This window comes from Oncorhynchus nerka, linkage group LG22 (assembly GCF_034236695.1).
Source record: "Oncorhynchus nerka isolate Pitt River linkage group LG22, Oner_Uvic_2.0, whole genome shotgun sequence".
NCBI lineage: Eukaryota > Metazoa > Chordata > Actinopteri > Salmoniformes > Salmonidae > Oncorhynchus > Oncorhynchus nerka.
In genome coordinates, this window is record NC_088417.1 from 31,215,447 (window position 1) to 31,239,659 (window position 24,213).

General features: G+C 43.0%; 1 protein-coding gene across 1 annotated transcript in view; it reads right to left on the reverse strand.

Annotated features, from left to right (window-relative positions):
- LOC115105098 (homeobox protein Mohawk-like) overlaps positions 1 to 21,042 on the reverse strand; it is a 30,815-nt gene extending 9,773 nt beyond the window's left edge. Inside the window, 7 exon segments of the mRNA XM_029626700.2 lie at positions 11,501 to 11,842; positions 13,344 to 13,497; positions 15,823 to 15,982; positions 16,223 to 16,273; positions 19,283 to 19,584; positions 20,493 to 20,524; positions 20,527 to 21,042. Of these exon segments, the coding sequence (XP_029482560.2) occupies positions 11,501 to 11,842; positions 13,344 to 13,497; positions 15,823 to 15,982; positions 16,223 to 16,273; positions 19,283 to 19,584; positions 20,493 to 20,524; positions 20,527 to 20,551 (1,066 nt within the window). The 5' untranslated portion in view covers positions 20,552 to 21,042.
- Positions 21,043 to 24,213: the final 3,171 nt, after the last annotated feature.

Below are 24,213 nucleotides of genomic sequence, written 5' to 3' on the forward strand. Positions count from 1 at the left end.
CACACTGGCCCCTGGTGCACAAACCAAAGGCTGCGCTAGATTAGGAGACAAAAAAAACACACGCTCACGCACACGCAGTCAATGAGCTCAGCCTATTCCCCCTTCGGCTCCCGACAGCCAGACGAAAGAGAAGCGAGAAACACATCTCAGATGGGACGGACACAATCACAGACACCCCACTGATGCCAAGAGGTCAACTGACCAATAGAGAGCTGGACAGCCCAATGATCACCCAATTATGTGACCCTGGTGACTGGAGAAGGCCAATCAGTGAGCTATGACTCAGGAGTTACAGTATTAGCTTCTGTCCCAAATGGCACCCTATTCTCTACATAGTGCACTACTTTCGACCAAAGCAAAATTAGTGCACTACATATGGAAAAGGGTGCTATTTGGGAAGCATGCATAGAGATGAGTAACTCTGACTGTTCCCATCTCGAAGAGAGAAGAAACGGTTCAGACCACAACCAATCTTTCAGCACAACTTACTGGATAGGAAACAACCTAACTCTCGGTTCATTTACAATAAGGTGAATGTGCAGACAATAGGAGTTCTTGCACAGATAACAATTTACCAAATACTTTGTCCAGTCATGATTGTTGCAGCCGAGCTGGAAAAATACATCTTCCTCAACCCATACATTACAAAAAAACAACTATATGGACCCTACCTTTCTTCTCAAACAACAAACAAGGAGAGGAAAGGGAGTAAGACAGACAAACACACAGACAAACTGTACAGACATACTGTATAGACTGTCACTAGTGACACAGTGGAGGGCTTGGCTTTTCCCTATTCTTTTCCTGGTGGTTTCAAATGGTCTCTTCTTTTTTATATAATGTCAAGGGGAGTCTGTGAATGAAGTTAGGGATGTCTTGGCACTCCTCTGGCCCTCCCTCCTTCCTTCTCTCCCTGCCTCTCTCTGGGGCAACGATCCACTCCGAGGCTGGGGATCCATGGGCCCTTACTGGCACTGGGCTGGCCTGCCAGGGCCCAGGGGCACACTGAGACAGTTACACTCCGACATAGAGAAAGTTTATGGAAAATTAGCCGTCACTGCCTACTTAGCTTACAATGCCTTGGCTTTAAGTTCATAACTTTAACATCGTAAAAAGGAAGTTCAATGGAAGAATCATGTCTTAAGTGTAGAACTAACAATGACTCAATAATCCATGCTTTCTGGGAATGCTATGAAGTCCGGAAGTTGTGGGCGGAGCTAGACAGTTGGCAGTCAGAAGTATTACAATGTAAACTTACTTTTAATCCGTCTGTCTGCATATTTCAAGATATGGCATATGGGGGTGTAATGGGATACCCGATGGGCTGGACGATTCTCTTATCACTCATCTTGAAAAATCGTACACTAAAAACTTGGAAATCGAGTTTCATTAACACAATGGACAATATTGAAAGTGCGTCGGCTACGGAGAGAAAGAAAATGGTGCGGTTTCAGGCCATGTGGCAGAAAGGCATGCTGGCGCTGGAGATGGGGGTGACTGCTTGTGGGTCTGGGTAAGTGTGATGTAGTAGATGTTTCTACAATGTTGTCCTTTGTATGTATGTGGATGTTTTGTATTGTATTTATACAAGATACAATTACATCTTTAAAAAATGGTAAATGATTAAAGAAGTTCACAAAACCAGTGAGTAAGGTCAAGGTTGTTTTATATTTTGCATAAACTTTTATACTCCAGTGAGGTACAGTACATTAATCCACACTAGCAGGCGATATTACAGAGTATTAGCATTCAAACCAGACCAGACAGTTTCACCTTTCAAGGGATCCATCCCAAATAGCACCCTATTCCCTACATAGTGCATTACTTTTGACCAGAGCCCCCTGGGCCCTGATCAAAAGTACACAGTAGGGTTCCTCAAGGGTTCTTTGGGAAGGGTGATGGTTCTATGTGGAACCACACTGACCCGAAGCCCTTTAATGGCTCTTTGCAGTTCAGAAAAGGGTTCTTTCCTCTTGTAGTGATCATTCTAATGTAGAGGCGGCGGCTGATTATAATATTTTGGGGCGTGGTTTTCTCACAGCTCTTTTTGTGTAACAGTGAGTGAGTGTGTCATTGCAGTCGATCTAATCTGTTGGGATCTGCTATTATAGGACTATGGCCAGTGATGATGTTTTGTTAAAAACTTCTCTAAGTCAATAGTTCTAAATTTTTGCCTCATGGAGCCATAGCTGTTGCAGCGCTAGCTAATAAAACCAATGGAATTTTTTACAATATAATATGGCTATTCAAATCAGAATTTCAAAAACTGTTTGGTTCTACAAAGAACCATAAAAAACAGTTCAATATAGCACCAAAAAGGGTGGTAAACATAGAGGAACCATTGTTTGGTGCTAAATACAACCTTTTTTAATGGTTCTTTATAGCATACAGGTTCATTTAGAACCTTATGAGGATGATTTTTTATAGAACCTTCTAAAAAAGGTTCCATATAGCACCAAAAAGGGTTACATTATGGTTACAAGCCAAATAAACATTATTTGGCACAATTGAGAACCATTTGTTTTTTAATGTGTAGTGCACTATATAAGGAATAAGCTGCTGCGTGGGATGCACTCTAGGTTTCAGATTTTCAGCCCATAAATCTATCACGGCTGCAGCATGTCGCTGAGTTGAATAATCCTCTGGTAAGTCGTCACTTTATGGCCACAGAGGAGCCATTGTACTGGGAGGAATGGTATATGTCCCAAATGGCACCCTATTTTCTATGTTATGAACTACTTTTGACCAGAGCCCATAGGACTTTGGTCAAAAGTAGTGCACTATCTAGGGAATATGGTTCCATTTGGGGCACAGGCCTGGATTCAGGTCAGAAGTCACTGTAAACAATACTTGCTAGTTTGTAAATGTTACATTATTGTCCTCTTTCTGGTAAGAACCACAGATCTTGCTGTAGGTAGGTGCATGCAATAACAGGTACCTATTAATAACCTAGTAGTAGTAATAACATCCAGGCTATCTGAGTTTAGATGTAATAGACATTAACAATCCCAGATCCAGCTAAATACATCAACTATAATATCAGAAATATGCTCCCTGTAGAACTCTTTTAAAACGGATTGGTCTGTCCTTTTTCCTATAGCTTGGTCTGTCCTTTTTCCTATAGCTTGGTCTGTCCTTTTTCCTATAGCTTGGTCTGTCCTTTTTCATATAGCTTGGTCTGTCCTTTTTCATATAGCTTGGTCTGTCCTTTTTCATATAGCTTGGTCTGTCCTTTTTCATATAGCTTGGTCTGTCCTTTTTCCTATAGCTTGGTCTGTCCTTTTTCCTATAGCTTGGTCTGTCCTTTTTCCTATAGCTTGGTCTGTCCTTTTTCCTATAGCTTGGTCTGTCCTTTTTCGTATAGCTTGGTCTGTCCTTTTTCCTATAGCTTGGTCTGTCCTTTTTCCTATAGCTTGGTCTGTCCTTTTTCGTATAGCTTGGTCTGTCCTTTTTCGTATAGCTTGGTCTGTCCTTTTTCCACGACGTCTGCGAAGCAGATGACACGGACCGCGGCATTCTCAGACCACGATGCATCATTCAGTGATGGGGGGAGATAAAAACATACCCAAAATGGGAATCACACTTTGTCTTTGGAGATGAATGAATACTAAGTGATTGGTGTGTTTAAACATGGCTGTGTCTCAGAGAGTCTGAATGTTTACCAGTGGCTTAAACACTAGCTAATCAGAGTCACATCGCCAGCCAAATGAGAGGGTTAGAGAGAAGCGCCTTTCAATCAGAGAGTAAATACATTGTTAACTAAAGTGCTCCTTTTGTGTGGTGTGTGTGTGTGTGTGTGTGTGTGTGTGTGTGTGTGTGTGTGTGTGTGTGTGTGTGTGTGTGTGTGTGTGTGTGTGTGTGTGTGTGTGTGTGTGTGTGTGTGTGTGTGTGTGTGTGTGTGTGTGTGTGTGTGTGTGCTGCCAGGCAATGTGAACTAAAAGCGAAACGTCAACCATCATCATCAGAACCTTGGAAGATCAGAACCTGGGCAGGGATGAGCGTGACAGAGATTCATACATGTCTGCCTGCCGCAGATGGTTGGCACGGAAACGGTCATCACGACAGCGAGCTCCACTCTTCCTGCTGTTAGAGATTGAGGTTAAGATTTGTACACGAGCTCTATCAGAGCCATGTCTGATAACTGTGGATCAGTACGTGCATACTTCAAAACACTGACCGAACCACCACAAGAGGAGTATGGGTCGCTGGGGACGTATGAATATGGTAACGATATCCCCCGCTGACGTTGAGCGAGCGGTTGAGGTGAGGCTCAGAACGGGCCTCATGGTTAAACTATTCAACAGATGCCTTATCATTATCCGCTGTTGGGTTGAACAGGTACAGGCAAAACAACACGATGCTCTGAACCACAGAGCTGGAGTTATTTCCGCTCCAAGTCTTTCTCAATAATCCTGGTCCTTTAAGACAAATTGAAGTTGTTTGCAGTACACAAAAAAACACAGGAACAAAAAAAAAGAATGTACACCAAACTCTTGTGTAAACACAATTTGCTTGGGATTTTTAAGTGTTTTCTTGGACTAAAATAGCCCATTCTGGAGTTAGAACACAAATGATATGTTTGCTGTGCACTCTCAGCATCATTACGTTGCAATTTCCTCACAGTGGGTTGAAACTCAAGGCCCTCACACACAGTGTTTGTGTGTGTGTGTGTGTGTGTGTGTGTGTGTGTGTGTGTGTGTGTGTGGTATGTCCATGAGAGAGCCTTGACCGTTCAGACCACTCCTGGTCACACCTTCTACTCTGTCATTAAACAGATTCCGCAGCCGTCCCATGAGAACACTATTGTGGACAATTGTTTTAGACATGAGGTTGTTTCATTTTTTTTTTTTAAATAGAACCAATTTGTGTTTTGTGTGGACTCGGGGTGAGTGAGTCAGTTAACCCAGCTGCATTTTGTGATCTGCTGATTGTTGGGTTCTGCTGCCTGCGTGTATTTGGGTGCTTCTCAAACCTTGACGCTGATGACTTAAAAACGATCATGTTGAGAAATGCCGCTCACATTAATCTCCACTCCTGACGTCTATGTTATGAGTTTCACTATAAACAGAGCCTGGGTGATGGTTGTCTGTTCAGCCTGGGTGATGGTTGTCCGTTCAGCCTGGGTGATGGTTGTCCGTTCAGCCTGGGTGATGGTTGTCCGTTCAGCCTGGGTGATGGTTGTCCGTTCAGCCTGGGTGATGGTTGTCCGTTCAGCCGGGGTGATGGTTGTCCGTTCAGCCGGGGTGATGGTTGTCCGTTCAGCCTGGGTGATGGTTGTCCGTTCAGCCTGGGTGATGGTTGTCCGTTCAGCCTGGGTGATGGTTGTCCGTTCAGCCTGGGTGATGGTTGTCCGTTCAGCATGGGTGATGGTTGTCCGTTCAGCATGGGTGATGGTTGTCCGTTCAGCCTGGGTGATGGTTGTCCGTTCAGCCTGGGTGATGGTTGTCCGTTCAGCCTGGGTGATGGTTGTCCGTTCAGCCTGGGTGATGGTTGTCCGTTCAGCCTGGGTGATGGTTGTCCGTTCAGCCTGGGTGATGGTTGTCCGTTCAGCCTGGGTGATGGTTGTCCGTTCACACTTTACTTCTCGATGCAACCGATTGTTCCAGTCTGAATGAACCAGGCTCGTTCTGTTCTCTTCTGTTCTGTTAGCATCACATCCAGTTTCTGTCTAGTTGGTGGCGGCTAACATTTATCTCATAAATATAAAACCAGCCCAACCGAACCCAGCCCTCCATTTCTTTCCATGTACTTATCCACACACACACCCATTCTTACACCCACAACATCAAGCCAAGATAAAGATCAGCATCTAGCCAGGATTCCACTTCTGTCTGTCACCATCAGCACTACCCACCACGCCCACAGAGATACAATGATGCAAACACCTACATTACAGTAGATTCTCTTCTCTAAACTACAGCAGGCCCTGCTTTTTGGAGAGGACCTGATTTACTTCACTTCTTAAACATCGCATTATGAATGTTCTAGAAGAGATGGTTTAGTCTTTGTGTGGAAAAGGCTGTATTCTACCGGACACATCAGCACTTACTCACTCATTCCAGCCTTTCAACTGAAAACCACTGACTGATGGACAGAGATAAAGAGAGAAAGGTCAGTGCCAGGGATGGAGGGATGGGATCCCCCCTTTTCTACTTATTCTAAAAGTTAAGATATTTTTGCTCTCGCCCGCACACACACACACACACACACACACACACACACACACACACACACACACACACACACACACACACACACACACACACACACACACACACACACACACACACACACACACACACATACGACCTTAGTGAGTCTTGGCTGCTGGGTTGTTCTTTTGGAACAGCCTCTGTCCTCCTCCCTCCTCATCTCTCCTTTATTATTAGGAAAGGGTGGAAAGAAGGATCCGTGGCCAGTCCTCCCGTCCCTGCCTGCGCTAGCTGGATTCCTGAGACGAGTCTCATCTACTGCAAGTGGAATCCACATCCATCAATGTCACACAGAGGCTTATTGTCACCCTGCAGACCCAGTAAAGTATTGTATTCTCAGCTCGCTGTGGCCGCCTAACGCTAGCTTCATCTAAATGAAGAGGATTGGAGGATTCAAACTGCATATACAGTACTATAGCTCAATAGACTAGACGAAAAGCTGACCAGCTCCACTGATAATGATGAGCTTTTCTTTTTCTTTCCTGATAGAACCCAAACGGTGTGAAACAGTAAACATTACAGATGGTGGACTCTCTCTCTGTCATCATTCTAAAGCACCTCCCGAGTCGGGCTGGTAGCTAAGCTACTAAACTACTAACCCTTTCCATTTAGGAAGATGGGATTTATAAGTGCGTTTTAAACAGATGTTTAAACAGCACACACACATAGACTACCGTACAATTCTCCTGGATTGAATAACTGTCTTGCATTGCTGTGACCTAATTCAACAAACCTCTATGAGTCCCCGGGGTTCTGTCAAACACTACTGTTTTCATTTAACATATTTCGTAATCGTTAAATGTTGCCCGCTAGCATTTGTAACAAGTCACTTTAATGCTATAAAATACAGGTGAGCTTCAATCTTAACGCGTTGTGTGTCCTGGAAACGTCTTGAGCAACCTATCTGTCTGAGAAAATGGGTGAATGGAAAAAGTGTGTTCTTCTCGAAATTACTGAGACGTTTTGGCCCTCTGAAATATCGCAAACACATAAAAGATATTTATCACTATTTAATAGTAAAATGCTGTCATGGTATTAAAATCCAAACACAGAGAGTTTGAAATTGAAATGACACAATTAGGGAAATAGACAATAATTTATCATTTTATTCTTCTTGATCGATCCACTTATCTCATCTAAAACAGAACCTATAAAAGCTCATTTTTAGGAAACTTGGCTGAACAAACCAAGTGTTTAGTAAATAACAAAAAAAAGACCACCATTATCTTAATGAGACCAACTAGTAAAAAAAAGTAAGTAAGCACAAATTAAGTCAAATGTTGGTGATATATCATATGTGCTTAGTTGTACAGTACATTAGACCGAAGCAGAACAGAACAGAACCTGAGAAAATGTACCACTGTCAAACCTCTGAAAAATCTCTACCCCAGACCTCTCTCTCCCCTTTCACAGAAACGTTGAGAATGATTTGCCGTATAATGATCTATATCATATCGGACAGGGCAAAATCTGGTAGTGAGCAATAAGAAAAACATTCAGCTAGATTCATGCCATTTAATATGCCATTAAAGGGTAATTTGGCATGAAACCCTTGGCATGTGCATTGGAATTCTACTGCTCCTTGTTTTCAATAATATTACCAACAGGGTTTTACAGAGATCTTTTATTTTTTATCATCAAGCAAAAAAAACACAAAAAAAAGGCTTGGTTTTTCCACTAAGTACGGGACAAAGTCAATGTGCGTCCCAAATGGCACCCTATTATCTATGGAGTGCACTACTTTTGAACAGAGCCCATAGGGAATAGGCCAGGGTGTAGGGAATAGGGTGTCATTTGGAATGCAACCAGAGTAAATATACACTCACCATCTCCTGCCACGTTCGACTGCTCTCTGAAGTCATAGATAAATCCCAGGGCTGATGCCAGACATCCACCAATTGTCCCATTAATGGACATTTATCCAACGGGATCCCAATCGGTGGGCACGGCACTTTGGCTTATGCGAATCAGAAGTGAGGCTGAGGTAGGGGCTTATAAGGAATGTGCCAGTGCCAAGAACTAAAGAGAGTTCATTCTCTCCTTCTCCTACAGCCTAGGTTTGACGCACAAACACACCTACGGCCCGGGAAGCTCAGCTCAGGCCTGAAATTTCAGACACTCTGTAATTGTCAAAAAGCTGAGGGATTCTTTCACTACAAAAAAAATCTGGAATATTCAGACAGGGGAGAAAATCTCCAGAGGAAATGATGCAAACTGGAGCTTAACTCGGGGAGTTGTTTTGAATCCAAACAAGAACAGCTATTTCGATTTCACTCTCTCTCTCACTCACTAATGAAGAGGGGCTAGCAGGTGTTCGCGTGAAAATTCCCCTGAGACCACGCCTCAGGGAACTTTCCATGTGTTAGGATTCAAGTTCCCTTCTCTTCTCGCATGTAACAGAAGAGAAACCGTTCACAATAATGCCTGGCTGGCCAGCCCAGAAACCCAAGAGGAAGACGTCAGAGCCAAGACATTATATTTACCATGGAGATAAAATAGTTACTTTCTATTAAAACATTATGCGGGCCAGGTAAATGATTCCTTCTTACTATTTCTTATTAAATCGTTGGGTGGGAGGGAGGGAGGGGTGGGTTGGGGTGTCTGTGATGAAGCCTAAGCTAAGCCACTCTGTCTGTCTGTCGGTCTGTCTGTCCCTATCTCTCTCTCGGCCTATCTCGGTCTGCGTCTGGCTGGTGACTGACGTGCTCAGCAGGTGACTTAGTGAAAGACAGAGATGTTTCGGGTCAGGGAGTTGTAAGGATCTGATCGGGACAGAAGATTGTAACAGTCGCGATCGGTGGACTGTTTCATTGGACAGCCTCCCCTATCCGGCTTATACATCACTTCAAATTCCTCTCCGTTCCTTCGCACAGAGATAATGCAAAACACGTTTAGCCCCCACTCCTCCACCTCAATCCGAATTCCCTACAGGCACTTTTTAATACTGAACTGTATACACAGAATAGTGAAAACATTATTATCAGTTATGAAGTCTTCTTTGGAACAAAGGCCCAGTTGTTCTAGAACTGAAGAAGAACTGTCAGAACTCCATGCAGTGAGATTAGGCCTGATTGGTAACAGCACCTGCAAGCTGTGGCTGAAACGCCATGACACCATGAACCCTTCATAACATGCAGCACAAACAGCCGTTCTGATATCCAAGGCCAACCCACAGGCACCAAAACCAGGGGTTAAGGGACTGCACTGTGAAAAATGCATATGCCAAGAAGAAAACTCCCACGCACACTTGTTCGTTTATCTACCTCGCCACTGGTTTGTATTACTTTAGCTTGGGTTTTTGTTTTATTTGCACTGAGCCCCTGCTCACGATCACACACACGCTGGCACACACACACGCGCGCTGGCGCACGCACGCACGCACGCACGCACACACACACACACACACACACACACACACACACACACACACACACACACACACACACACACACACACACACACACACACACACACACACACACACACGTCTGCCCAGTTCTCTCTCACTCATGCCAAACAGTAGTCAGTGTGAGCATGTTACACATGGTCTTGTTGTGTCTCTAGTGTTAAACCCTAAAACCCAGTTAGAGGAGAAGGGGAGTTTGGGGGAATTCCACAGTGTACTTGACATTAGGAGGCAAACCTAAGAGAGGGCGAGGCCAGGCTATCTCTGTTGGAGTGAACGGAACACATAGAGAGCGGTATATTAGACATAGGTAAGGTCCCAAACTAAGTAGGGAATAGGGAGCAATTTGCAACATGGACTTAAAGTAACCGTCCTGTGAAAATCTCCCTTTTAAAAGTGAATATTCTTTTACCTCATACCCAACATACTAAAAGGCACTCCCACATCAGAGCTATCTTTTTGCAGGTGCATGGTGAACAGAGAGAAAGCTTTGAATAAAAGGGAAATCATATCCCATAGCTACCTAGGAGGTGCATTTCAGTCGCCACAAGTACCGTATTAACTTTCACACGTCTGAAATGAAAGAAGAGTGTGAGAACAAGGGAGTGCATGTGATCACTTGTGAACGCAACGTGATACCATGAAACTACACATGAAAAAAGACCTGTGACGTGGGGATGCAACATTTCAACATGTGATACCATGAAACTACACATTTGGGCTCGTGGGAAAACATGAGCTCATGTGAAGTAAATGTGACAACACGGAGATGCAAACGTTGTTCACTTGTGAAGATACAATTCCACATGTGGACGTTTTAGCACAACATGTGAAAACAGCTATTTCACATGTAAAAAATATCACAAATAGTTTATGGGTTTTCTTAATCAATGACAAGATGATTGCATATGACATTATCACTTAGTATTAGCTTTTCAATATGACCCCACCTGGGATTTGAACTCACACTGATCTTTCTGCTGCATCGCAAAGTCTGTAGAGTTCCTCTACACATTCATTGCCTATAATACATCTCTGCACTTAGCGAAATAATACCATCTGCACTGCTGTTTTAGTGAACAGTTGTTCTGACTATTCTCTCATTATGGATTTAATTGACTTATTTCAACAATTTGAAGGTTTTCTGTATAGTCTGTTGGTGAGGCATATTAACATGTTTTAATGTTACTCCTGAATCACCCTGATAAATATAATTGTTTTCCTTGAGTGTATTTTTATTTAACAAAGTTGAGATTTACTTTACTTAAGTCTAAAGTATTGGAATAAAGGTGAAATCAGTCATGGTGGCGTAGCAGGAAGATCAGAGTGCCGTGAACCAAAAGGTTGTGAGTTCAAAACCCAGGTGAGGACATGTTGAATAATACTTACTCTATAAATAAACATTCACAATGGAATCATGTATGTCAAATGTGTATGTTAATACCACTGACTGTGTGATGTTCCGGGGACATCTGTATGTTAAAAGCACTGTTTGTGTGTGCATACTAATGACTCCTTTGTGTTTTCAGGGCATCACCTGGGAAATCTCAAGTGAAAATATATTCACGTGTGAAAAATGTAACCGACGAGAAAGGTGATATGAAATATCATCACGTGAAGTGTTCCCAAAACACAGTTTCGCACGTGCAAAAAAATGTCACATGAAATCATATTGTTTTTTCTATAAGGGGAAAACCAGAAACAGCAATGGAACACCGTCACAGCGCCTAAGAACGTCTTCCTCACAATGAACGGGCCAAATGGGCCTGAGGGCAGGAGAATTAAATCAAAAATGTGCAGATGAGCACAGAGAAAGAGAAAAAGAGAGAGGCAGAAGCGAAATATTAAGGAAAGAATGTGAGAAGGAATGTCGGATTCTTACCAGCTCGATAAACAAAGTTTGCCTCGGTTTCTGAGGACGACGGGGAGAGGAGATCGTCGTCATACTCGTTGGAGCTGAAGGATCCCGAGTGGTTCCTCTTCCTGGCATCCATGACGCTGTTGGCCACCATCACGTGTCTCAGCGAGTCGTTAAGGTACCGGTGAAGCAAGCTGCTCTTGTATTTAGGAGGCGGAGTCACGTAGTCCTCGGCCAATGAGGCGGCGTCAGCGGCTCGGAGCCCCGTCCCCATCATGGTGGCACCCTCTTTCTTGATGACGCTCTGGTACATGGGCTTGCTGAACTCGCCGCCGCTCGTCTGCATCCGCTGAGGGTTGTCCCCGTCTGCAACACCAGGGGGCGCCACCAGGGAGAATCCAGACAACGAAGAGCGAAATAAATGAAAAACACATTTAGTTCCTCTGTCTGTACGCCCTCCAGTTGGCAGGGCTTCAACCAGCTACAGTGAAGACCTCAGCCGTCAGCTTAAGACCAAGGCATTACCAAACCATGACGGATGGTAGCCCATTTCCTCTCTATCAAAAGCACATTGCTGTTATCCTTTGCAGAAATAAATAATTTCCAGGGAGCTCTTTGCAGCCGAGATTGAATTAAAATATTGGCCCCCACCTGATGAAAAAATACAGAAAATATAACACGGTGCTGAAAAACAGATCCCCTCTCGGGATGGGGGAAATCAAGGGAGGGCCACTGAAAATGATTCGGGCAGGTCTGAGTTAGGATTCAATCTGGGCAAAATTATAATTATAACTTATATCAGAACCACATGAACATATTTGCTTTCCTTCCCCTGCTTCCCGAGGTAGATGTTTCAGGTGTATATTCGAGGTGCACATCGTACATCTGAAAATGATGTTGAAATCCTCAGGTTCCTTTTTTTAAGCCTGAGACATCTCTTTCATGTCAGACATAAACCTGAGCTACAGGTGACCTTTAACCTCCCTCAGTCTGACCCCTTCCTGTTGAGACGTTGCCACGGCAACCCTCTGCTGACACTGAGGTGACGTGTCTAACAGCGAGATCCTGACAGTGAGACTGACTGAGTGGTTACAGGGTCACTGGGGTTATCGTCTCCTTAGTCACATCACTAACTCCCGGAGCAACAGTACGTGCATCCCAAATGGCTTTATAGTGCACTACTTTTGACCAGAGCCCTATATAAACAATTTATTACAACGCCATGCAAACTGAAAACTGCAAAATAAAGACATTCCACCCTGCCCACACTGTGTCTCTCCTCCTGAACAAACCTAATTAGGGCTTAAAGGACTGAGTGACACCACAGTACAGTGCATGGGTGTTTTTCTGTGTCACGGAAAAGAGCTGTGAGCGAGAGAGAGAGAAAGAGAGAGAGAGCAATAAATACACGTATGACAGAGCCTCTCATTACCAATTGCAGGCTGGGATCAGAAGAGAAGCTAGTCTTCAGCCCTGCTAGTCCCGTAGGGTGTCTTAATGACAGTGTGTCACCGCTTCTGAGCGTCAGCGTCTTTCTACCAGGACAAATGAGATGGGCCCTGGTCAAAAGTAGTGCACTGCATAGGGAATAGGGTGCAATTTGAGAAACAGCCACAGACAGGCCATTTATAAACGCCAGTGCATGTCCCTGCATAACGGGATCCTACTTCGGCGCTGGAGCTGTCGGATACGAGGCAGTAGTAAGGAGGACGGAAATGGTAGTGTTGGGCTGACCTCGTTTCCCGAGGTAGAGACACGATATGAGATATGTGATAAGTGGGCACTGACATTGAGGGTGATGTCTTCATGAGATAGACATACGATGTTGTAATACGACAGGTTGGCGGCGAGGAGAGTGTTAGCCTACCTTCTGAGCAGGTGTCATCGCTGCTGACACTCAGTCTCTCTGCGTTGCCCTGGACGTATTTGTTGTAGAGTTTGATGCGCAGCGCCCAGCTCAGATCTGGCTGTCTCACTGTGTTCTTCAGCCGCCGCCTGGCGTTTGCAAACCAGTTAGACACCTGAGGGAGGGAGGGAGGGAGGGAAAGCAAGCGAGAGTGCAAAAGTAACAGAGAGAAAGTGAGAGATGGGGTAAGAGATCAAGTAAGAAAAAAAACAGAGAGAGAGAGGGAGAGAGGAGAAAGAGAGGAACCGAGACAGACAGAGAAACAAAGAGAGAGAGCAAAGTACAAGGAGGAGAGTCAGAGAGAGCGCGTGAGAGAGAAGAACAGAGATAAAAGGGAAGAAAAATAGAACTCGCTGTTATTGTTTGGATTCAAAACACCTCCACATCCATGACAAAACAAAGACTATCCTTTAGGAAAATGTCTGCTGTGCCTCCCTCCCTCCGGCCGGCCTTACCCTGGGTACGAGAGAGGCGGAGAGACAGAGGCGGGTTGCAACACGGCGGACCCCGATACCCATAATACCGCAGAAGCAGAAGTCTCTGAGACATCCCAGACACGCAGGGGAAATGGATCGAGAAAAATCAGCAAGAAAACACTGCAACATTCATCTAGTCTAGTCCTCTAGTCCATATCAAAGGCTTTCAATATGCCATTCACAACCATTCAACACCCCTAAACGCTAGACAGGCCCAGCAAATGGAAGGATTCATCAAGTTATTTCCAACCCAACATACCCAGTCCTATGTGCTTATTCTGGATTCCACCAAACTCCTTCTAATAATACTTTTTTTAATGCAATAAAATGATACTCAACCCTGCCTTCTTCATTCCACAAGTTATACTGGAATAACTTTTCATGCTCAATACACTTCAAGCGACTTATGAAAGAGTTGGACCGGCAGTACGCTAGACTACTTCTTTTCTGATCTTTCCTGTGTTCCAGTATCATGTTTCTCGTTAACGAATCAAGTCCCACGCGCCTTTGTCTCTGGCCGAGGGCACGTCACACCAGGGGCCTAAGCTGAAGCATCCACATGTGGCTTGGAGAGGGCTGAGAGAGACTGAGAGAGCACTAAGAGAGCATAGAGGTCTGAGGCTAATGAGCCTGCAAGAAAATATGTCTGTCACTAAGACTGAGACTGGGGGAGGATGGGTGGGTGGCTCGCGTCCCAAATGGCACCCTATTTCCCGATATAGTGCACTACTTTTGACCAGGGCCCATTAGGCTCTGGTCAGAAGTAATGCAGTATGTAGGGATAAGGGGGCATTTTTGGAAGCACACACAGTCACAATGCCGGGGTTCCCACCACAGACATCAAACACAGTGTTATGCCACCACATGGTTCATCACCCTGTTCCTGCCCTGTGGCATACAGACTGGTCACAGACAGAGTGAACATAGCCTGACTTTTCACCCCGCCCGTATGGGGTGTGTGGTGAGGTGGGCCTGTGTGTGTGTGTGTGTGTGTGTGTGTGTGTGTGTGTGTGTTCCATGTAACGCATTCTTCTGTGATGTGCTCACACTCCCAAAACAAACGGCTTCATTAGGACCAAAATTAAAAACAGATTAGGCAACCGACGCAGTGACAGACCTCTCTCTCCCCATCTTTCTCTCTCTCTCAAATTAATGACATTGTGTTGTGTCCAGATGACATAGCAGCATAGTCCCACGTCAGACAGAACATACTGTAGGGAGGAGCTCAGCTCAACGTCTGACAGTTGTAGCCTACTTTTGCTGCTCTCTCTTTGTCTGTCTGTCTGTCTGTCTGTCTGTCTGTCTGTCTGTCTGTCTGTCTGTCTGTCTGTCTGTCTGTCTGTCTGTCTGTCTGTCTGTCTGTCTGTCTATCTATCTATCCCTGGCTCTCTCTGTCTCTCTCTGGCTCTCCATGGCTCTCTCTGACTCTCTCTGGCTCTCCCTGGCTCTCTCTGGCTCTCTCTGGCTCTCCCTGGCTCTCTCTGGCTCTCTCTGGCTCTCCCTGGCTCTCTCTGGCTCTCCCTGGCTCTCTCAGGCTCTCTCTCTCTGGGGTTTGTCACTTTATGATGAAAACCCAGTAATCTAGAGGAACACCATGCACTATGACTCACAAAACTAAAAGGCCACCTAAGTACAAGCTGCCTATTTTCAAAGACAAGTGGGCTATAACTTGAGGAGATGATGCCAAGGTCAATGTTGTCCATAATGAAAACCATAAGGTTAAATAGAGATGGTGAAGTTATACAGAGTTAATTCTGTGACAAATTAAAACGTAGGTACACTAGAATGATGTAGGCTACATTGTAATGAGGCCTTTTCACTATTATAATTATTTATCTATATAAGTATTTTAATTTCAATGCAATATCATCTCAACAACAATCAGATTATAAATGACATTGTGGTTAAACGGTTGTTCTAATAGAACTTTCCTGAAATATTTAAAAATAAGAGAAAATAAATACCTGGACCAAGGTCATTTGAGAGCTGAGGGCTAGCAGGATTTTCTCTGTCTTAGTGGGGTATGGGTTGTCCCTGTGTTTGTAGAGCCACTGCTTCAGAGGCCTAGCCATGTCCTGTAGAGCCTGGCGCTTGTGTCGCACCTTCCCACCATTCTGACGGCCCCTGCACAACCGAGAGAGAGAGAGTGAGAGAAAGAAATAGAGAGAGAGAGAGAGAGCGGGAGAGAAAGAGAGAGAGAGAGAGAGAGAGAGAGCAACAAGTGTGTCACTCATTGCTCTAGAGAAAATAGGCCGAAAATTTGAATTGAGGCCCATGCACATACAAAAATTTAATTCTAAAACAAACCTACTGAGAACAAAATACATTCTTGATGTGGAATTTATGGGGAATAGTAGTACATACTTTTCAGATTTTGTTTTCATAACGTAGTTGTCAAGGTTGCAGACTGTAGGCCTATAAGAAATTGACATAATGAAACAATAGTGAATTTAGGAGAAAATATTAAAACATTGCTTTAATGAAAACTGTTGGTAACATGTGGAAATCATTTTTTTCTCTTTCCATTTGTACAAAGAATTTTCCCTTTGTGCAAAGCTGTTGACCAAGACTTGATCAGTGACGCACAACTTTTACACTTCTTATTATTCAAGACTAATTCGGTAATATGATTACATTTATGTCTAATTAAGGATTTCATTCATTGTGCATACGTGGACTACTTGAGGGATAATAGTTCTATAGAATATAATGTTGTGGTTTTACTGGAAGGCAATGGGACACTGACGCTATTGGTCAACACAAATGAATAACATTGAGCTTAGCTAAGCCACCTGCACTTTAACGATGCCTATAGGTTGTTAAGAAGCGACGCACCCTGTGACAACAAGATAGACGTGTATATGAGCAATATCGACATCCGTCAATGGTTGACAATGTGCTAAATGTCGTTATTTATTTATTGACTGCGTATTTATTTTGACTTCTGATGTAAAGTTAATAAATAAAAAAATGTAAACGTGGAAAGTGTGACTTTACAAGTTTGCCACTCAATGTTGTTTTTTATTATTATTGTTAATAGCATTTTTGTCATTAATATTATTACTATTATTAATCATAATGAATATATGAAACATAAAAGGTTCCTCTGGTTTCTCCATTTTTGGTTCCTAGGATAACCCTCTTTTTTACAGGCCAAAATGCTATTTGACTAATCAATTAAAGACATATCATTCAACTTTATTTGAAAAACAATGATAAAGGAAGAGGCTATCATTACCAACAATTTAATTTCATATATGTGCATTTGGGTGCACTAAAAACAAGTGATGTGATCGAATTCAGGAAAGAGTGGTGGTGCACTTTGTCCCAGAAAATGGACAGAGAATATAGTTGTTTATTTACACATGACCAAATGTAATAGTATCTAACTAAAGTGGATTTTCTAAGTGTGACTAAAGTGGATGTTCCGTTTATTTTCTAACCTTACTTGAAGAATGGCTATCCTGAGTCATGACACGTAAAATGACCGTTGGAAAGTAGGCCTATGTAATTTTGTCACCAAAATGTGCTATAATTAAGCTGGGGCAGAGAAGCGTTTTATTGGTTGCTTGTTTTCTACTCAAAGCACGAAAACGTCGCAATGAAACAAATAATAACATTCAATTTTACACCCACGGGAGATGTGCCTCAAGTAGGGCTAACTTTTATGGTCGTGTGGTGCAGTAGTGCTGTCAAGTCTACTCACCAACACGCAATGGCGTGTTTCAGCCAAGCACATTGAGCAATATGTATTTTGGTAACAGCAAATTCTCATTGATCATTAAAGGAATTCCAAATGAGATCAATTTGTTCCTGATACTTCTAATGTGCTGCCTATGACTTTTAAACCTGTAGATGTCACTATGGCGCTGCGATATTCCTGCTTTGTCTTATTTCTCCGAAGCTTCCCTGCAGATGTAACATATTTTCTCCTAACCTCAAGTCTGCCTAAAGTAAGGTTCATGTTCTACAAATATTTTCCTTGTAATCTAGATCTGTATGAACAACCTAAAGAACATTTACTCCCTTGTGCTGAATTTTGGCGACACACACCTCGTATTTATTTTCATATTCTTAATTAGTAAAGATATTCCCCCGGAAGCGGCACCTCACTGTCATTTTGTTATCCCTCGGTCTCTCCTTACACACAGAGGTTCAATAACTCCAGCGCAGATGGAGACCGTCGGTGTGTAGGATGTTTGCTTAAATGGATTCGTGTTTCACACAGCATCGCGTTTTTTGTATTTAAAAAAAATGTAACCTTTATTTAACTAGGCAAGTCAGTTAAGATGACGGCCTATAAACAGTGGGTTAAAAATCCTTGTTCAGATCGTCAGATTTTTAACTTCTCAGTTCGGGGATTCGATCTCCCAACCTTTCGGTTACTGGCCCAGCGCTCTAAACACTAGGCTACCTACCGTTCCATTCGATGCTGGTGCCCATCCACGCATATATCAGACTACTGTCCTGTCTGTAAATAAAATGCTCGTTGAATCGATTGTAACAGTACAAGGGACAATCAGGAGTTCTGACATGATTCATTTTTTACTCGCTGTCTTTAAAAAAAATGCCAATATTGACTACCAGACCACAGAGTTGAACCAAGTGCACATTTATATAGGCTATTAGTAACAGAATAAGATGTGTTTTAAACATGCTACTGAACACGGACGGCCTAGATATTTTTAATTCCATTCCTTACTCAGACGTGTGTGTATTGAGTATATGTTGTGAAATTGTTAGATATTACTTGTTAGATATTAGTGCACTGTCGGAGCTAGATGCGCAAGCATTTCGCTACACCCGCGATAACATATGCTAAACATGTGTATGTGACCAATAGAATTTGAGTTGATTGATTCATCTGTAGATTTTATGTGAATATCAACACTAAAATACAAACCAGGTTGCAATAGCAGATATACATATCATGCAATTTCCCTAAAACAATAAGATCATATTGCACTGATGGAAAAATGAAATATGCATGTAAAACCTCCTAATTTGGTTAATATTTTGGCTGCATTCGGTGCAATGATATTGTCATATTTTGCTTAGATTTTTGTAGACAACCTTTTGTCTGAATTTATCATTGAGATTATTGTTTAGAACATATACAAAATATTATTAGATGACATTGCTTTCAAAAAGCCTACGACGTGCATTATAAACGCATACTTACGCACTATGCACACTTGGTTATTTGGGGTCACCATAATCTAAGAAACTCATATGCACAATTTAAATTTGCAGTATCGACTTTTAAACCTTTTACACAGTCTGTATCACTCCGTCTTCAGTTGCGCCCCTTACCCAGATAGGACTATACAATGCAAATCAAATTGCAATAATGGAAAAATCGAAACACTGTTGCAAGTTTTGTTGTCTGGTTAGTTTTTTTTAGGTTTGAGTGACATAGCCTACCTCCTGTGTCTGATGCCGTTGTTGTCTTTGATAACTTGATGATTGCTTGATAGCAGGTCTGGATGAAGGTCCGGATGCTGTCCATCTATTACCTCTAAATAATTTCTACTGCTCCTCTCGGCCTCCTTCGCCTTCTCATCGAAGAGGACCTGGTTACTCAATTTGTTAAACACAATAGTATTCATCTTTGGTTCGGTATTCCTCCGTATGATCTGCTGCGTAAAAGTCTGTCTGTCTTCTCGAAAGTGTTGCACTTGACTTCTTATTGAAGCTGCTGCTGCACCCGTGTCCCGGTGAGTCTCCTGTAAAACAAGTGGAAAACGGAGATGAGAAAGTCATGCAGCTTGGGGTTAACCGATTCAGATGTACATCATTTGCTAAAGTCGGGTTTATGATTTTGTAATTATGACGATGCGCCAAAATCAAAGGTGCATTCATTGTATTTTATCCTAATTCATTATATGGTGGATCAATTTACGCACCAAGCGAAAGCCTGATTGAAACCACAAAGGCAGAAGGGTGATTTCTACCAAGTGCTCTTGACTATACTCCAAGATCACTATGAAGTTCATGCAATCTCAATAAAAAAAACAGTCTGCAGCGCGGTGCGGTACCATGCATCCAATAGGCATTCCTGTGAGTGATATTTTCATATTTTACTCACTAGGCTACCACTATAGATTGACAACAATGACAACACAACCTCACCATACAGAGCATCTCAATACATCGAGACAAAATACGGTCCAATACGATAAATGGGTTCACAGTAGCACGGGCTCATTCGTGCATAAATGTGATTCCAACACCCTTATTCCCCGGATTCAAAAAATATATAATGCATTCCACACCACTGCGTGTTGCCATGAAATTTCTAGAGCTTCGACAGAAATGTCAGAGGTGCAATTGAGCGCACTTTCTGACAGACAAAATATTTCGGCTATAGTTGGGTTATTGTTCTTCTTCTATTTGGTTCAAACCGGTAATGTTTATGATTTAGCTACAGTTACAGTAGCCTACTGTCATACCGCAAAATATGTCATAACATGATCATAACTCCAGTCAAGGGATATACTGTGCCATCAGCGTGGAACAATGTTGCCAGATATATCCCATCTGAGGCATTATGCGCTTTAAAGTTAAGGCAGTAGTTTTGCCATTGTAGTCACACGTAAGAAACCACATCAAACGATATCTCATTCTCAGTTACCTGTACGGCAGCCCGCCTGCTTCTCGGTGTAGTTTGTAATCCTGCTTCCAGTTGTCCATTCCCTGCTCACATGTTCCCGTTCTAAATTCCTGAGCTAAAACCACACGAACCGCAGTCGCCTCTCTGCTTTATTCAGTGGCCTCCGATTCTCAGCCCCAGAAGCTGAATATGTCACCCTTCTCATGTTTCCTAGCACAGAGCCCCAGCCTGCGAACATAAAGTTAATACTCTATGCCTGTTCCGCGGCACGCATCAGGGATACAGCGCTGCAGTGGTTCACTGCTAGTTTGCGTCTGGACTTTTTCCATCTGTCTATTATTGCACGATACCACTTTTCTGTGCTTTGCTTTGTGTATCAGTTAGATGCTTGCTTCATTGTGTGTGCGCGCGTTTTCTTGAGAAAGTAGCGCGGAGTAGTCTGACCTGATGCAATACAATCTCACCGAAAAACGTTTCCCTGGCTTGGTCAATTGACTCTGTGCAGGTGCTCGTGTGTTTAGTGATAGATTGCACTCATCTGGAGCTTGTAAAACACATTGGCGTGTATTCCTGGATGCCAAGGGATGCTAGGCTCCTCCCACCAAAAATGACCAAGAAAAATAGAACAAAAACGAAATAATTAAACTTTCTCTGTGTTTCATCATTTCCCTTCAATTCGCAAGAGGCTGAAGTGTCTCACAGGATTAAGGATCCGAGCAAGCGAAACAGCGCCCCTCTGTCTCTGTATTTGTAGGCCATCTATCCGATGCAGTCTGGTCCAAAAGAGTATGACATTGTTGCCGCCCATAGCATTGAATGCAAGGGATGTGGCAAGCGTTTGGCCTACCTTGATGAAAAAACGTATACAATAATAGCCCATCAGCGTTGAGCTCAACTGTGAATGGTCCTGACGCACCAAAAAAAAAGGGTAAAGGGAAGCCAGTTTGGATTTGGCATCACTCCTATCAAATCGAGAGCATACCTCAATGACAGAAAAACATTGAATTGTTGCATCTCGTTGTGTTGTTGTCCTCCGATGGCTAGTTAGCTTGCTAAAATGGACCCTTTCCTAAATTAGCCATGGATAGAGATAGAGATTTGGACTTAATCATCCGTACTAGCCAATGGTTATTATGGTGAGTCTGATCCAATCATTAATTACTACATTATGCCCCTGGCCTGACAGGATGGAAGTTCAATATGTAGCTACAGTAGATGTAGAAGGCTAATGTTAACTAGCTAACAATGCCCATGAAGGAAAGTTAGGCTAGCAAGCAAGCATTTTAGCCAGGTAGCCTAGGATAAAAAATAAATAAAAGTGTACTGTATGACAGAGTGATAGACCGTTTCATTAACATGAGAGAGAGGAGGATGGTATTGGCGTTTCTCTACAAGTAGGGTGAGTCAACATGTTTTTTTCTAGCAAGCACGTACACACACACGCACAGAAATCAAAACCATGGACAGCCACATCATTTTTAGCTTACGTTGATTGGACTAAATTGTTTTTTGGTACACTACATGGCCGAAAGTATGTGGACACCCTTTCAAATGAATGGATTTGGCTATTTCAGCCACACCCATTGCTGACAGGTGTATAACATTGAGCACACAGCCATGCAATCTCCATAGACAAACACTGTCAGTAGAATGGCCCGCACTGAAGAGCTCAGTGACTTTCCAACAAGTCAGTTCGGAAAATTTCTGGCCTGCTAGAGCTGCCCTGGTCAACTGTGAGTGCTGTTATTATAAAGTGGAAACGTCAGGAGCAACAATGGCTCAGCCGCAAAGTGGTAGGCACACAAGCTCACAGAATGGGACAGCTAAGTGCTGAAGCGCGTAAAAATCATCTGTCCTCGGTTGCAACACTCACTACCAAGCTCCAAACTGCCTCTGGAAGCAATGTCAGCACAATAACTGTTCATCGGAAGCTACATGAATTGGATTTCCATGGCCGAGCAGCCACACACAAGCCTAAGATCACCATGCGCAATGCCAAGCTTTGGCACAATTGTACTCTGGAGTAGTGGAAACGTGTTCTCTGGATTGATGAATCACGCTTCATCTGGCAGTCCGATGGACAAATCTGGGTTTGGCGGATGCCAGGAGAATGCTAACTGCCCCAGTTCATAGGGGCAATTCTAAAGTTTGGTGGAAGAGGAATAATGGTCTGGGGCTGTTTTACATGGTTTGGGCTAGCCCCCTTAGATTTTGTGCTTCTAACTTTTTGGTAACAGTTCGGTGAAACCCCTTTCCTGTTTTACCATGACAATGCCCCTTGCTCAAAGCGAAGTCCATACAGAAATGATTTGTTGAGATTGGTGTGGAATAAATTGACTGGCCTGCACAGAGCCCTGACCTCAACCCCATCGAACACCTTTGGGATGAATTGGAACGCCGACTGCGAGCCAGGCCTAATTGCCCAACATCAGTGCCCGACCTCACTAATGCTCTTGCTGAATGGAAGCAAGGCCTGCAGCAATGTTCCAACATCTAGCGGAAAGCCATCCCAGAAGAGTGGAGGCTGTTATAGCAGCAAAGGGGGGACCAACTCCATATTAATGCCCATGCTTTTGGAATGAAATGTTCGACGAGCAGATGTCCACATACTTTTGGTCATGTAGTGTATATTTTAGTTGTCACTCTATTAGACTAAGCAGAGGTGATTTGAGGATGTTGAAATGTTGAAGTTGAAATGATGCTGGAATAGTGGAGGCAGCTCCTGTTATCTTTGTGACTTGCGGTAACTCTCTGTGGTTCTAAATCAATAGTTGTTCAGTGGTCCGAAAATGTGGGAAACATTAACTTGCTTGACCACGCTGTAGGTCATGTAACTGCAATAAGGCCTATGTTTTGTGGATTTCACAGGACAGATGTTGCTCTCTGGTTTTGTGATGAAACTAAAGGTTTGGTTGAATTTATTCTGCCACTGTCTTCTTATTGTCGCAGCCTTTAGGCCTCTGTATCACGGTCACAAGGCATATAAACTAACAGATTATAGAGCAAACAACACAATTGTCACAACACATAGGTTGTAATATGCCTTTTTTTCCTGGCTTCCCCAGTGATTTTACCCACGTAAAACGCTAGGTTATTTACAATCATGGCCTTGACATGAATTGTTCCAGACATCATCTCTTATTGAGCATTTTCCATTTTACTCACAATCCTCCAGATGAGTGTTTATGTTTAGAGTATAGCTTAGGGCTATGCTTAACCAAGTTTAAAAGTACTTTTAACAAAATATGCTTAAATATAACTTCAACCTTTATCACTTTTGGAAACACTATTTTTAGGTGACCTAAGATGCTCCTTTCTTTTTTACAAGGTCACCATTGCAGCCCTGCTGAAGAAAAACAGATCAATTAATTGAAATAGCATATCTAAAGAGTTCTCTGTTAGGCCTAATTTGCGGTAAGGCGTTCAGGAAAAATGTGCTTTTATAGATAGCCTACCACTGATTACCACTGATGAACCCTTTCATTTACTGTAATTGCACAAGTTGTCGCTTTTTAAAGGGGCAATCTGTAATTGGTACCTACATTTTTTGAATTTGAAACCAGGAGACCACTTTGTTGTTGTTTGAATCCCAGATTTCCCCTTTAAGGCCATTCTGCCTGAGTCAGAACTGCTGAGCTCTTGAGCTGTGTGTGTCCTTTTCGGGTTTATCCAAGGTAGTGATTCCCTGTACATGACTAAGCAGCAAACCTATATGCAGGTTTAGAGACCCATGTAATTATCG